General features: G+C 46.5%; 1 protein-coding gene across 1 annotated transcript in view; it reads left to right on the forward strand.

Moving 5' to 3' along the window:
• Positions 1 to 13,856, forward strand: part of LOC148130346 (retinal guanylyl cyclase 2-like) — a 44,154-nt gene that overhangs the window by 16,436 nt on the left and 13,862 nt on the right. The window contains exons 7-11 of the mRNA XM_087967518.1: positions 888 to 968; positions 1,421 to 1,597; positions 4,360 to 4,516; positions 7,442 to 7,591; positions 10,943 to 11,091. Of these exons, the coding sequence (XP_087823644.1) occupies positions 888 to 968; positions 1,421 to 1,597; positions 4,360 to 4,516; positions 7,442 to 7,591; positions 10,943 to 11,091 (714 nt within the window). The remainder of the gene's footprint in view (positions 1 to 887; positions 969 to 1,420; positions 1,598 to 4,359; positions 4,517 to 7,441; positions 7,592 to 10,942; positions 11,092 to 13,856) is intronic.

Consider the following 13,856-nt stretch of genomic DNA (forward strand, 5'->3'; position numbering starts at 1 on the left):
CACGAATATATTGAATTGGAGAACGTGATTGATGACATCCAGCCTATGAACGGGGTCAATTGGAGAATCTGATTTATGACACACCCAGGGAGGAGGGGGGAAACAGCGTCACAGGGACTGTAAATGACGTATGCCAGAGTTGGCTTCTTACAGAGCAGTGCCAGGATGTCGCCTCTAATAAACCCTTTGAACTTTTTTTGAAGTTTGGCTCGAGAATCATGATTTAATTAGGGCGATTGCTGGAATCCTGACACCTTAGTTCTGTGATGGAAAAGCTATGGTACGCGTGCCACAGGTGGCATGCAGAGCCATTTGTGTGGGCATGCAAACCCCAACCAAACGTTCCTGTAGTGCGCCAAAAATTTCCGGAAGTGCTGAAACGGGCCCATTTTCAGCCTCCCAAGGTTCCGGAGGCTTCCCTCAAGCCTCCGGGAGGGTAAAAACTGCCTCCCCCGAGCTCCACAGGCCCTCCGGAGGCTGAAAATGGGCACTTCTGGTATTTCCGGTTATTTCTGGGAAGCCCATTTTTCGGCCTCCCAAGGCTACAGAGGCTTCCCTCGAGCTTCCAAGGGTGAAAGGCCTCAAACGGGCCATTTGAAAATCACCTGGGAGGCACGCTCATGCACAGTGTAGGTAAGGGGACAGGGCAGGGGTATTGCACACGCATGTGCAAGGGGATGGGTGCATTGCATTGTGGGTGCCAGCACTCTCACATGCACTATTGCGCACGTGCACATTTTCGGCACGCCACGACAAAAAGTTCGCCATCACTTCCTAAGCGATTTAACAATGAATGATTTCTTAGTGAAGGAAGTTCTGGTTGTAAGTCAAGGACTAGCCATAGTTACGGGCGCTTTGGTTTATAAAGTTTTGCTCTGCTTGGACAGGGTGACTGGGTATGGCTGAGAAAACTGGAGGCTGCAGTGATCATCGAATGGAAGCAACGGGCAACCTATGTGCTTACCAAGGTACTGTACGTAGATAGGTGTTCTGACCCGTGCCCTTTTCCAACAAATCAAACACAATCCAAAAGGAACAGAAACGTTGTAATGCTTTTGCAAAATAATTAGCTGTGATAAGCACAAGCCTTGCCAAACTGTGCAAAACTTGCCAAAAGATAACAGACAAGAAATAATTTGCAATACAAGAATCTTCAAATACAAACTCGGGATACTGGAATGTCCACGAGGCTGGAGTTTCAAAACGTCTTTGCCTTCTGCAAAGTATGTTCCTTTCACAGCTGGCTTTTGTCTTCTTGAAGGAGGGGCCATTCCCTTGCAGCCTTACTCCCGAGTCGCCCGTGCCGCTGCAGCTGCTCTTTCCTACGAGCAACCCTACGCGCACGCACACTCGGCACAGGCTCCTCGGGAACCTCCTCATCGCCGCTCTCCTCCTTTTTTTTTTTTTAATTTGTCTGCAGATGAGGGAGTTACACCATGAAAATGTGAACCCATTTCTAGGTCTTTTATCCGACACGGGACTCTCCGCAGTTGTGATGGACTTCTGCTCCAGGGGTAGCCTCCAGGACTTGCTACAAAACATGGACATAAAGCTGGACTGGATGTTTAAATCATCCCTTTTGTTGGATTTAATTAAAGTAAGTCTCCCTCTAATTTCTTAACGTGCTGCCACCATAAGGTTCTACATTATGCAAGAAAAACAAAATGCACAGGTACAATACAGGTGGTACTTTGCTCCATAGTAATAACTGTGAGGGGGGTCTTGAAGTCCTAGTGGACAATCATTTAAATATGAGTCAGCCGTGTGCGGCACCTGCCAAAAAAGCCAACACAATCCTAGGTTGCATAAACAGAGGAATAGAATCAAGATTACGTGAAGTGTTAATCCCACTTTATAATGCCTTGGTAAGGCCACACTTGGAATACTGCATCCAGTTTTGGTCATCACGATGTTAAAAAAAGATGTTGAGACTCTGGAAAGAGTGAGAGAAGAGCAACAAGGAGGACTAGGGGACTGGAGGCTAAAACAGATGAAGAACGGTTGCAGAAATTGGTTATATCTAGTCTAATGAAAAGAAGGCCTAGGGGAGACATGATAGCAGTGTTCCAATATCTCAGGGGCTGCCACAAAGAAGAGGGAGTCAAGCTATTCTCCAAAGCACCCGGAAGGCAGGACAAGAAGCAACGGATGGAAACTCATCAAGGAGAAAAGCAACCTAGAACTAAGGAGAAATTCCCTGAAAGTGAGGACAATTCATCAGTGGAACTACTTGCCACCAGAAGTTGTGGGTACTTCATCATTGGAGTTTTTAAAAAGAAATTGGACAAGTATTTGCATGGGGTGGTAGAGGTTATCCTGCCTGAGCAGGGGGTTGGACTAGAAGACCTCCAAGGTCCCTTCCAACTCTTATTTTAAAAAAAGAGTGAAAGTCTGTTTCATCCAGATGTAAAATTCAGTGCTGTGTGTCCTACAGATATGATAAGTAATCCCCAAGGAAACGAGATGTTGGGTAGTCCTCAAGTTATGACTGTAACTGAGCCTGCCCTTTATGGTTGTAAGTCGTGATGGTTGTGACTGACCTGATTTTATATTTTGATGGTAGTTGTTAAGGGAAGACAACTCTTAAGTGCGACCCTACCTCTAATCCCAAAGAGTTAGACATGGTCAAGTCATTTATGGATGGCCAACCATCCTGCTTAAAGCAGCTTTCCAGCTTGCAAAAGGCCCCTAAAATTCTTGGATGCAACCTCAATGAGTAGTCCTTAGTGGGTCTAAGTCTACGTGGAGGGAAGTAAGCAGTGGGGTGCCACAAGGTTCTGTCTTAGGCCCAGCCAGGACTCTTCAATATCTTTATTAATGTCTTAGATGAGGGAATAGAAGGGGAAGTTACCAAATTTGCAGATGATACTAAGCTGGCAGGAATAGCCAACATCCAAGAAGATAGGCTCAAAATCCAGATGGATCTTGACAGACTACAACACTGGGCCCTATCTAACAAAATGAAATTCAATATAGAGAAAAGTAAAGTCCTACACTTAGGCAAGAAAAACCAAAAGGACACGTATAAATTGGGTGAAACCAGGCTCAATAGCAGGAACTGTGAGAGGGATCTTGGAGTCTTAGTGGACAACCAGCTAAATAGGAGCCAGCCGTGTGCAGCAGCAGCAGCCAAAAAAGCCAATGCAATCCTAACTTGTATTAACAGAGGGATACATCCAGATCAAGGGAGGTACTAATACCACTCTACAAAGCCTTAGTAAGACCACACCTAGAGTACTGCATCCAGTTTTGGCCACCACATTATAAAAAAAGATGTTGAGACTCTAGAAAAAGTGCAGAGAAGAGCAACCAGGATGATCAGGGGACTGGAGGTTAAGACATACAACGAACGGTTGCAGGAACTGGGCCTGGCTAGTCTAGGGAAGAGAAGGACCAGGGGAGACATGAGAGCAGCCTTCCAATATTTGAGTGGCTGCCACAGAGAGGAGGAAGGGGTCAAGCTATTTTCTAAAGCGAGACAAGGAATAATGGATGGAAACTGAACCAGGAGAGATTTAACCTGGAAATAAGGAGGAACTTTCTGACAGGGAGAACAATCAACCCATGGAACAGAAATTGCCCTCAGAAGTTGTGGGAGCTTCATCACTTGAGACTTTCAAGAAGTGATTGGACTCCCATCTGTCAGAAATGGTGTAGGGTCCCCCGCTTGGGCAGGGGGTTGGACTAGATGACCTACAAGGTCCCTTCCAACTCTGATTATCTGTTATTTCTTTCAGCCGAGGAAATGTCCATCAGAATCCATCATAGTAACGGTGTTTAATGCATCAAATGTAAATATGACTCTGAATTTAAACGAAAGGTGTGTCCATAAAAGTGTCCATGCAACCATGGCTGCCATCTTATTTTGGTTGACACTGGATGGTTCTGGAGTCAAACATTTAAATTTTGTCTTATCCCTGCCAATCCTTTGTCCCCCCGTTCTCATTTTGCAGCATAACCCATCATCCTCTTTCAATCCATTGCAGGGTGGAGAATGGAGCTAGCAGAGCGTTTTAGTGGCCAGATGCCCTTCCTGTCACTAATGTGGAGTTTTCCCCCCCAGAAGATATATTCTCATATCTGCCTCTACCTAGGATTGAACTTTCAGCCTCCTGATTGTGAGGCGAGAGATTCACCTCTAGGACACCGCACCACTCAGTGGCATCCCCGACCACCCACTCTGTAAAAGGATGACCGTGTCCCTCTTTAAAAACCAGTTTGTCCTGGTCCAGTTGAGGTAAAAAATCCCGCCGCCATCTTGTGGGCTGATTTCTGAAGGCTGGTTTTATTTTTCTCCTTCCGTGTTTCTTCTATTGGCCAAAGCGGAAAATGCCCAAAGTTTTTCTTTTCCTTTTCCAGGGCATGAAATACTTACACAACCAGGACATTAGCCATGGACGCCTGAAATCTCGCAACTGTGTGGTGGATGGACGGTTTGTGTTGAAAATCACCGATTATGGCTACGGTGAGCTAATGGCAGCCCAAGGCATCTCCCAGGATCAGGCCTCTGCCGAAGGTATCTCTCTCTCTCTCTCTCTCTCTCTCTCTCTCTCTCCCTCCCTACATCTCTCTCTCCCCTACCTCTCTCTCCCTCTACCTTTCTTCCTCCTTCTCTCTCTTTTCCTCCCAACCATCTCTCTCCTCCCTCTTCCTCTCTCTCCCTTCTTCTCTCTCCTTCCCTCCCTCTCCCTCTCCCTCTCTCTCCCTCCCTCTCCTTCCCAACCCTCTCTCTCCCTCTCTCCCTCTCTCTCCCTCACCCCTCTCCCTCTCTCTTCCTCCTCTCTCTCCTTCCCTCCATCTCCCTCTCTCCCTCCCTCTCCCTCCCTCCCTCTCCCTCCCTCTCCCTCCTTCCCTCCCTCTCCCTCTCTCTCCCTCCCTCTCCCTCCCTCTCCTTCCCAACCCCTCTCTCTCCCTCTCTCCTTCTCTTTCCCTCCCTCTCCCTCCTTCTCTCTCCTTCCCTCCCTCTCCCTCTCTCTCCCTCCCTCTCCCTCCCTCTCCTTCCCAACCCTCTCTCTCCCTCTCTCCCTTTCTCCCTCTCTCCTTCCCTCCCCACTCTTCCTCTCTCTTCCTCCCTCTCTCTCCTTCTCTCCATCTCCCTCTCTCTCCTTCCCCCCTCTCCCCTCTCTCTCCCTCCCTCTCCCTCCCTCTCCTTCCCAACCCCTCTCTCCCTCTCTCCCTTTCTCCCTCTCTCCTTCCCTCCCCCTCTCCCTCTCTCTTCCTCCCTCTCTCTCCTTCTCTCCATCTCCCTCTCTCTCCTTCCCTCCCTCTCCCTTTCTCCCCTCTCTCCTTCCCTCCCCCTCTCCGTCTCTCTTCCTCCTCTCTCTCCTTCCCTCCATCTCCCTCTCTCCCTCCCTCTCCCTCCTTCTCTTTCCTCCCCTCCCTCTCCCTCTCCCTCTCTCCCCCTCCCTCTCCCTCTCCTTCCCAACCCTCCCTCTCCCTTTCTCCCTCTCCCTCCCTCCCCTCTCCCTCTCTCTTCCTCCCTCTCTCTCCTTCCCTCCATCTCCCTCTCTCCCTCCCTCTCCCTCCTTCTCTTTCCTCCCTCCCTCTCCCTCTCCCTCTCTCCCCCTCCCTCTCCCTCTCCTTCCCAACCCTCCCTCTCCCTCTCTCCCTTTCTCCCTCTCCCTCCTCTCCCCTCTCCCTCTCTCTCTTCCTCCCTCTCTCTCCTTCCCTCCATCTCCCCTCTCTCCCTCCCTCTCCCTCCTTCTCTTTCCTCCCCTCCCTCTCCTCTCCCTCTCCCTCTCTCCCCCTCCCTCTCCCTCTCCTTCCCAACCCTCCCTCTCCCTCTCTCCCTTTCTCCCTCTCCCTCCCTCCCCTCTCCCTCTCTCTTCCTCCTCTCTCTCTCCTTCCCTCCATCTCCCTCTCTCCCTCCCTCTCCCTCCTTCTCTTTCCTCCCCTCCCTCTCCCTCTCCCTCTCTCCCCCTCCCTCTCCCTCTCCTTCCCAACCCTCCCTCTCCTCTCTCCCTTTCTCCCTCTTCCTCCCTCCCCCTCTCCCTCTCTCTTCCTCCCTCTCTCTCCTTCCCTCCATCTCCCTCTCTCCCTCCCTCTCCTCTCTCTCCCTCCTTCTCTCTCCTTCCCTCCATCTCCCTCTCTCTCCCTCCCTCTCCCTCTCCTTCCCAACCCTCTCTTTCCCTCTCTCGCTCTCTCTCCCTCCCCCCTCTCCCTCTCTCTTCCTCCCTCTCTCTCTTTCTCTTTTTCCAGGTAGTCCTTGGTTACAACCGCAATTAAGCCTCAAATTTCTGTGTTTAAGGGAGACATTTCTTAAGTGAGTTTTGCCCCGTTTTACGCCTTTTCTTGCCACCGTTCTTGTGATTTACTGCAGTTGATGAGTGAGTAACCCTGGTTGTTAAGCAAATCTGGCTTCCCCCATTGCTTGTCAGAAGGTCGTAAAATGGGATCAGGTGACTATTGGGACACAGCAACGATCATAAATATGAAGCCTCTGAATTTTGATCACGTGATTATGGGGACACTGCCACGGTCATAACTGTGAAAAACGGTCGTAACTCACATTTTTCAGTGCGGTCACTAAACGAACTATTGTAAGTCAAGGACTACCTGTATCTAATTTATTTGCCATTTGTCTCGTGGTAAACAGTGATTTACTAGCAGTTGGTTTTTTTTTCTTAAGGGAGAAATTGAGCCTTTGGGTGAATGTCTATAAATTGAATTCTGAGGGAATATATTACGCTTATATCATTTTTAGGATACTGTGGAGTAGAGAAAGAGGCAATAAAAGACAGAAACTGCTAGTACTTCTCTAGAAATAGATAAGACGACCATTTAGATGACTTTTCTGCTTAAAAAACATCAAAGGAGGGGACGGAAAAGAGGAAAGAAGGAAAGGAAGGAAGGAGGGAAGGAAAAAAGCAAGGAGGGAAAAAAGGAAAGAAGGAAAAGGGGGAGAGAAGGGAACGGAAGAGGGAGAGAGGGAAGAAAAGAGGAGGGATAAGGGAGGGAAGAAGCAAAGAACAAAAGAAAGAAGAAAGGAAAGAAGGGAAGGGAGGAGAAGGGAGGAGAGAAGGGAACGGAAGACAGAGGGAGAGAGGAAGGGAGGAAGGAAGGAAGGAAGGAAAGAGAGGAGACAAGGGGAAGGGCGAGGGAGGAAGGACTGAGAGATAAAGTATCTTAATTATCCTCATGTTTTTCAATGGCCTTAAATCCACCTAGAAAAGAAACAAACAAAAAAAAACAATAAAAACCTAAAAAGTTCAAATGAGCAAATGCACGAATAACTTTCAATCCCAGAATGCTTTGCAGGGAAGCAACAGTACTCAAAACTCTTTCAAATTTGCAATGTTGGGAAAACGTAACCTATAATTAGCAGCTATCCAACACTTTAATCTGTATTGCAAGAGCTAGGCTAAAAAGAACAATGATCTTCCTGCAACCAATGGCTGACTCACGAGGTCCATATTTTAATTAAATGTTTTTTTTTTAAAAGAATTGCTCTGGACCGCTCCTGAATTACTGAGGGAGCCCGAGGTCAACCCCAAAGGCACCTTGCAAGGAGACGTGTTTAGTTTTGCCATTATTCTGCAAGAAGTGATTCTCCGCGGGCCTCCCTATTGCATGATGGAACTGACAGCTGAAGGTGAGCTACTGTCAGACCCGCCTCAATTTAGATGTTTAGGAAAGAGAGACCCTCGACTCCATTTGATTAAAGTGAGAGGTGTTTTTTTTTTACTAGACACAAGGACAGTTTTTCCCCAAAAGCCATCACTCTGCTAAACAAATAATTCCCTCAACACTGTCCAACTATTGACAAAGTCTGCATTACTATTACTATTAATCTTCTCATCACTCCTTATTACCCATCCCCTCCCACTTATGACTGTATGCCTGTAACCTTGTTGCTTGTATCCTAACAATTTTTATTGTTTCCTAGTATGACTTGATGGCTTATTGTACCCTAGGACTATTATTAGGTGTTGTACCTGATGATTCTTGACTCTTGATGAATGTCTCTTTTCTTTTATGTACCCTGAAAACATTTGCACCAAGACAAAATCCTTGTGTGTCCAATCGCACTTGGCCAATAAAGAATTCTATTCTATTCTATTCTATTCTATTCTATTCTATTCTATTCTATTCTATTCTATTCTATTCTATTCTATTCTATTCTATTCTATTCTATTCTATTCTATAAAAGTTGGAAAAGGAGAAAAGGAGAAGAGAGAGCTAAATTTTCAAGATCAGGAAGAAAGTGTTGTACCTGATGATTCTTGACTCTTGATGAATATCTCTTTTCTTTCATGTACACTGAGAGCATTTGCACCAAAGACAAATTCCTTGTGTGTCCAATCGCACTTGGCCAATAAAGAATTCTATCTAAAGTTAAGTGGTTGCAGAGAAAGTAATGCTAGTCTGAATATCGCTGTGGAACGGTTACACTTTCCTCCACTTTCCATGGCCCTCCCCCCTTGACCAGTCCATCAATGTCCAATGGGGTGCCTATTTGGATGTTTGAGTACAGCTCGGTGTCAGGGTTCCGAAGATTGCCCTAATTAAATCATGAGCGTCGAGCCAAGCTTCAAAAGAATCCCAAAGATGTATTAGGAGCAATATGTCTGGCACTAACCTGTACGAAGCCAACTCTGAGACATGTAATTTAATATCACCTATGACCCTGTTTCCTCCCCACACACCCTTGGGTGTGTCACAAATCAGATTCTCCAACGAAACACATTCACACAGACTGGGTGTCATCAACCACACTCTCCAATGAAGGATTTTCGAGGGCAGAAGATCCGGTAGCCTAGGCTACAATCTTCACAAGATAAGCGTGGAATGTGCTTCTGGACACTGCTCCCTCAGGCCTCCCCCCCCCTCTTATGGCAACTTGGAAACAGGCATAGGAATGATTTACGAGTTGGCCATCGGATGTTTGCCGCTGCTCACTGCAGTTTCCCATTTGGTTCCCGAGCTAGGTGTCCTTGGAGGCTGGTTCATTCTGTGTTGTGGTTAGCCAGCTGCAGGTGCGGACAGCTGAGGAGAGCGAGGAGTCAGATGGGGGGCCAGGACCAGTAGGGAGTGGACTGCTGCCTTCAGAGATTGTGGGGGCTGGCAGCAGCGATGAGGAGGTTCCCGAGGAGCCTGTGCCAAGTGCGCGTGTGTGCAAGGTTGCTTGAAGGAAAGAACAGCTGCAACAGCACAGGTGACTCGGGAGTAAGGCTGCAAGGTAATGGCCCCTCCTTCAAGATGATAAAAGGCAGCTGTGAAGCAAACCTTCTTTGCAGGAAGCAAAGACGTTTTGAAACTCAGCCTTGTGGACATTACAGTATCTTAAGTTGGCATTTGAAGACTCTTGTGTTGTGAAATATTTCTTATCTGTTATTCTTGGCAGCCTCGCACAGTTTTGGCTAGGTTTGTGTTTACCAAAGTTAATTAGTTCGCAGCAGCCTTTTAACCGGGGATTCGTAAGACTCATTAAAAGGTTTCTGTTCCCTTTGGTTATTGTTTGCCTTATTGGAAAAGAGTCTGGGTCAGAACATTCTGGCTTGGCACCTCTGGTTCTCACCAACATGTCACCCATGCCAAGCCTCCTGTCTTCTGATTCCCAGACCCACCTGTTAACTACCCCAAATTTCTTCCCCCGCCCTTGCAATTTATGGCAGGGTGCTAGCAAAGTGAAGAAGCTGAAGAGGGCAGACCTGACGGCTATCTTGCTGTTCAAAAGTTTTTTACAACTCCTAAAGTCCTCTCTGAACTCCATATTATAGGTAGTTCTTGTCTTATGACCACAATTGAGCCCAAGACAGTTGTTAAGTGAGTTTTGCCTCATTTTACAGCCTTTCTTGCCACAGTTGTTAAGCGAATCATGCAGTCATTAAGCAAATCTGGCTGCCACAGGCCTGAATTTTGATCCCATGACCATGGGGATGCTGCAATGGTTGTAAATCACTTTTTTTCAGAGCCGTTGTGACTTTGAACGGTCAGTAAACAAATGGTTATAAGTCAAGGACTAACTGTGCTGTAGAGCTGTTGGTAATTCAGGGCTTCAGGACCAAGGGCAGCACCATAGCTCTCTCTTGCATATTTGGGCCTTCTAAAATCAGAGCTGTCCAACCTTGTTAAGACCGGTGGACTTCAAGTCCCAGAATTCCTCAGCCAGCCATGTTGCAGGCCTTATGGTAGGCCTGGCCCTGAGGCTTCCATAGATCAGGGCTCTCCAGCCTTGGCTACTATAAGAGTTGTGGACTTCAAGTCCCAGAATTCCTCAGCCAGCCATGCTGAGGGCCTCAGGGTAGGCCTGGCCCTGAGGCTTCCTTAGATCAGGGCTCTCCAGCCTTGGCTACTATAAGAGTTGCGGACTTCAAGTCCCAGAATTCCTCAGCCAGCCATGCTGAGGGCCTCATGGTAGGCCTGGCCCTGAGGCTTCCTTAGATCAGGGCTCTCCAGCTTTGGCTACTATAAGAGTTGCGGACTTCAAGTCCCAGAAATCCTCAGCCAGCTATGTTGCAGGCCTTATGGTAGGCCTGGCCCTGAGGCTTCCTTAGATCAGGGCTCTCCAGCCTTGGCTACTATAAGAGTTGCGGACTTCAAGTCCCAGAATTCCTCAGCCAGCCATGCTGAGGGCCTTATGGTAGGCCTAGCCCTGAGGCTTCCTTAGATCAGGGCTCTCCAGCTTTGGCTACTATAAGAGTTGCGGACTTCAAGTCCCAGAATTCCTCAGCCAGCCATGCTGAGGGCCTCAGGGTAGGCCTGGCCCTGAGGCTTCCTTAGATCAGGGCTCTCCAATCTTGGCTACTATAAGACTTGTGGACTTCAAGCCCCAGAATTCATCTCTCCGATAACTCTGTTTGCACAATACCTTTACGTTATACACCGAATTAACCCATTTTTCGATGACTGAGAAAAACACACAAAGCTATACCGTCTGTCCTCTTGGGAAGAGAGGAATTATTCATGGGTGAACCTTCTTTGTGGTTTTTCTTTGGCCCAGAGATTATAAGCAAACTGAAGCAACCCCTGACGTTGTTTCGTCCAAGTGTTGTCCTGGAAAACACCCCTTTGGAATATATCCAGCTGATGAAGCAGTGCTGGAGTGAAGTGCCCAACCGAAGGCTGACGTTTGACAAGATCTTTGAACAGGTGTGTATAAAAAAAACCTGTAGAAGATGTTTTATAGATGACACTTTGTACCAGCAAAACTAGCAAAGATGTTCAAAGGTAAACCAGCCAAATGCTGGAAGTGCCCCCAGACACCTGGAACATATTTCCCTATGTGGTGGTCTTGTACTGAAGCTAAAAGATATTGGACAAAAATAAAAAGAACAGGTGTGTTCTTTTTAAATTTATTTATTTATTATCCTGCTTGAGCGGGTGGTGGTGGACTAGAAGACCTCCAAGGTCCCTTCCAACTCTGTTATTCTGTTCTTTGAATGGTCGTTTAGCAGCTGGTCATAATTTGAGGGCTACCTGCCGATGCAAGTGAGATACTAGGAGGAAGTTCTCGTGGTGGCAAGAAATGTTAGCCAGTGGAACTGACTGACACAAGAAGTTTGTCAGGATTCTGGCAGTTACTCCAATTAAATCATGAGCCTCGAGCCACACTCCCAAAACTAAAGAGGATTTATTTGAAGTTAACATTCTACATCCGGCACTAACCTGGGCGTAGCCAACTCTGAGATATATAATTCACTGTCACCCTTGATCCTGCTCCCCTCCCCCTCTGGGTGTATCATCCAATGAAACACAGCCATAGCCAAGAGTCATCAATCATGCTCTCCAATTAAATTTTTGCACCACAGAAGCTTCAGTCATCCAATCAGTCTTTGAAGAAAATATGAATGGAATGTACTTTCGATTCCACACTGCTGCCTCCTCTTTGAAACTCCCCCCCACCTTCTTTCTGTTGTCAACTATAAAACGTGTATACAAAATGTTTTATGAGTTGACAAAGTTAAGTATTCTCTCTTTCACTGGAGATCTTCAGAGAAGTTGGAGGGTTATCTGACAGAGATAGTCTAGTGCAGGGGTGTCCAACCTTAGCAACTTTAAAATGCGTGGAGCAGAGCTGGTATTCAGCCGGTTCTGACCAGTTCTGGAGAACCGGTAGCGGAAATTTTGAGTAGTTTGGAGAACCGGCAAATCCCACCTCTGACTGGTCCTGCCCCCCCATCTATTTTCTGCCTCCCAAGTCCCAGCTGATCAGTTGGGTCTTCTTTGGTTGTCCTGCATAGGAGAATGGAGCTGGAAAGCAGGTTAGTGGAGTGGGGAGGGAAGTGGGATTTTGCGGGTATCCTTCCTTCCCCTGCCATGCCCACCAGGCCATGCCCACAGAACCGGTAGGAAAAAATTAGGAATTCCACCACTGGTGTGGAGAGTAGACAGCGAGAGGCATGAGACTAAACATGACTGATGTAGAGGGGTATAAGACCCCAAGGGAGGAGCAAGGCATATTGGTCAAAAATTCAGCAAGAGTTGAAATACTAAAAAAGAACAAGAGCTGATGGATCGATACAGAATACCTCTCAATATGGGATTTGTCTTACTAACGATTAGAAAACAGAGCTAGTAATTAGAAATCGGGAAAACGTTATTATGCATACTGCCACATGATATATAAGTTGCTATAATTATTATGTAAAGGCAAATGTTAGAAGTTGAAAGACTACATTTGCTTGAAAAGTAAAGAGTAAGAGATGATGGATAGATATATAATACTTCTTAATATGGGAATTGTTGCATTAAGGGTTAGAAAAAAGAGGTAGAAATTAGAAATCAGGAAAACGTTACCATCTACATATTGTGTCACAAAACATAATATATTATAAATACAATGCCTATGTAAAGCTTAGAAATTGAAAGATTACTACCATGTATACCAAAACAGTATTATTATTATTATTATTATTATTATTATTATTATTATTATTATTATTATTATTATTATTATTATTATTAAAAAACGAAACAAAATGTGCAGATTTCAACTCCTATGGCTGGCTGGGGAATTCTGGGAATTGAAGTCCATGGTGTCAACTCATAGTTCTCTGGTCTTTTAGAGTGGCCAACAGACAGGGAGGAGGGAGCAGTGCAGCCGCTTGCAAACTGAAAGTGCATTCCATAAATGTTTTCAAAGATAGTAACTAGGTGACCAAAGTTTCTGCCGTGCAAAATTCTAACTGGAGAGCATGATTGATGACTCTGGGCTATGGAGGTGTCCCATTGGAGGATATGAATTACGATATACCCAGGGGGTGGGGGGAAAACCAGGGTCAAGGGTGACAATGAATGATGTGTCTCAGAGTCAGCTACGCCCAGGCAGTGCCGGACATGTTAACTCCCAATAAATCCTGTTCAGTTTTGGCTCGAGACTCATGATTTCAATGGGGGGGTGTCAGATCCGTGTATCTGTCATTTCTTCAGTGGAAGAAGAAAAGGGGGGGGGGAGGAGGCTGATAAAGAAATCCTTTCTTAATGTAACCCGAATATATTTAATCTTATATCGAATTTGTATAACCCACCCATGATACGATGGAGGGAGAAAAGCCAGATGGCCAGAACTATCACCCTCTGAGAGGCACAACCGGGATATGAGAAGGTCATAAAAATCCCACAGTGAGATTGTACTTTGGGAATCTCTCGAATAGTTTGTTCTAACAAGAGAGGTGGGGAGGAATTAACATGCTGGCTTTTGTTTCACTAAATACACATCGAGATAAGGGGAGGGGTTCTAAACTCCCTTATCTACCCCTGTGTGGCTGAGAGACCTCAGACGCTGCTTTGAACTCCCACAGGAGTTCATCTCAATAAAGGATTCCTTTGTGATACATTTGTGTTGTGACTCGGAGGTTTGAGCCTGCTCTGTTAGAAGACACAGACTTGAGCCATGAGGAAGAGGAGGATTTGGC

The sequence above is a fragment of the Notechis scutatus genome, chromosome 5 (genome assembly GCF_049901735.1).
Source record: "Notechis scutatus isolate UNSWTSFEM ecotype Mainland chromosome 5, rNotScu1.2, whole genome shotgun sequence".
Lineage (NCBI taxonomy): Eukaryota > Metazoa > Chordata > Lepidosauria > Squamata > Elapidae > Notechis > Notechis scutatus.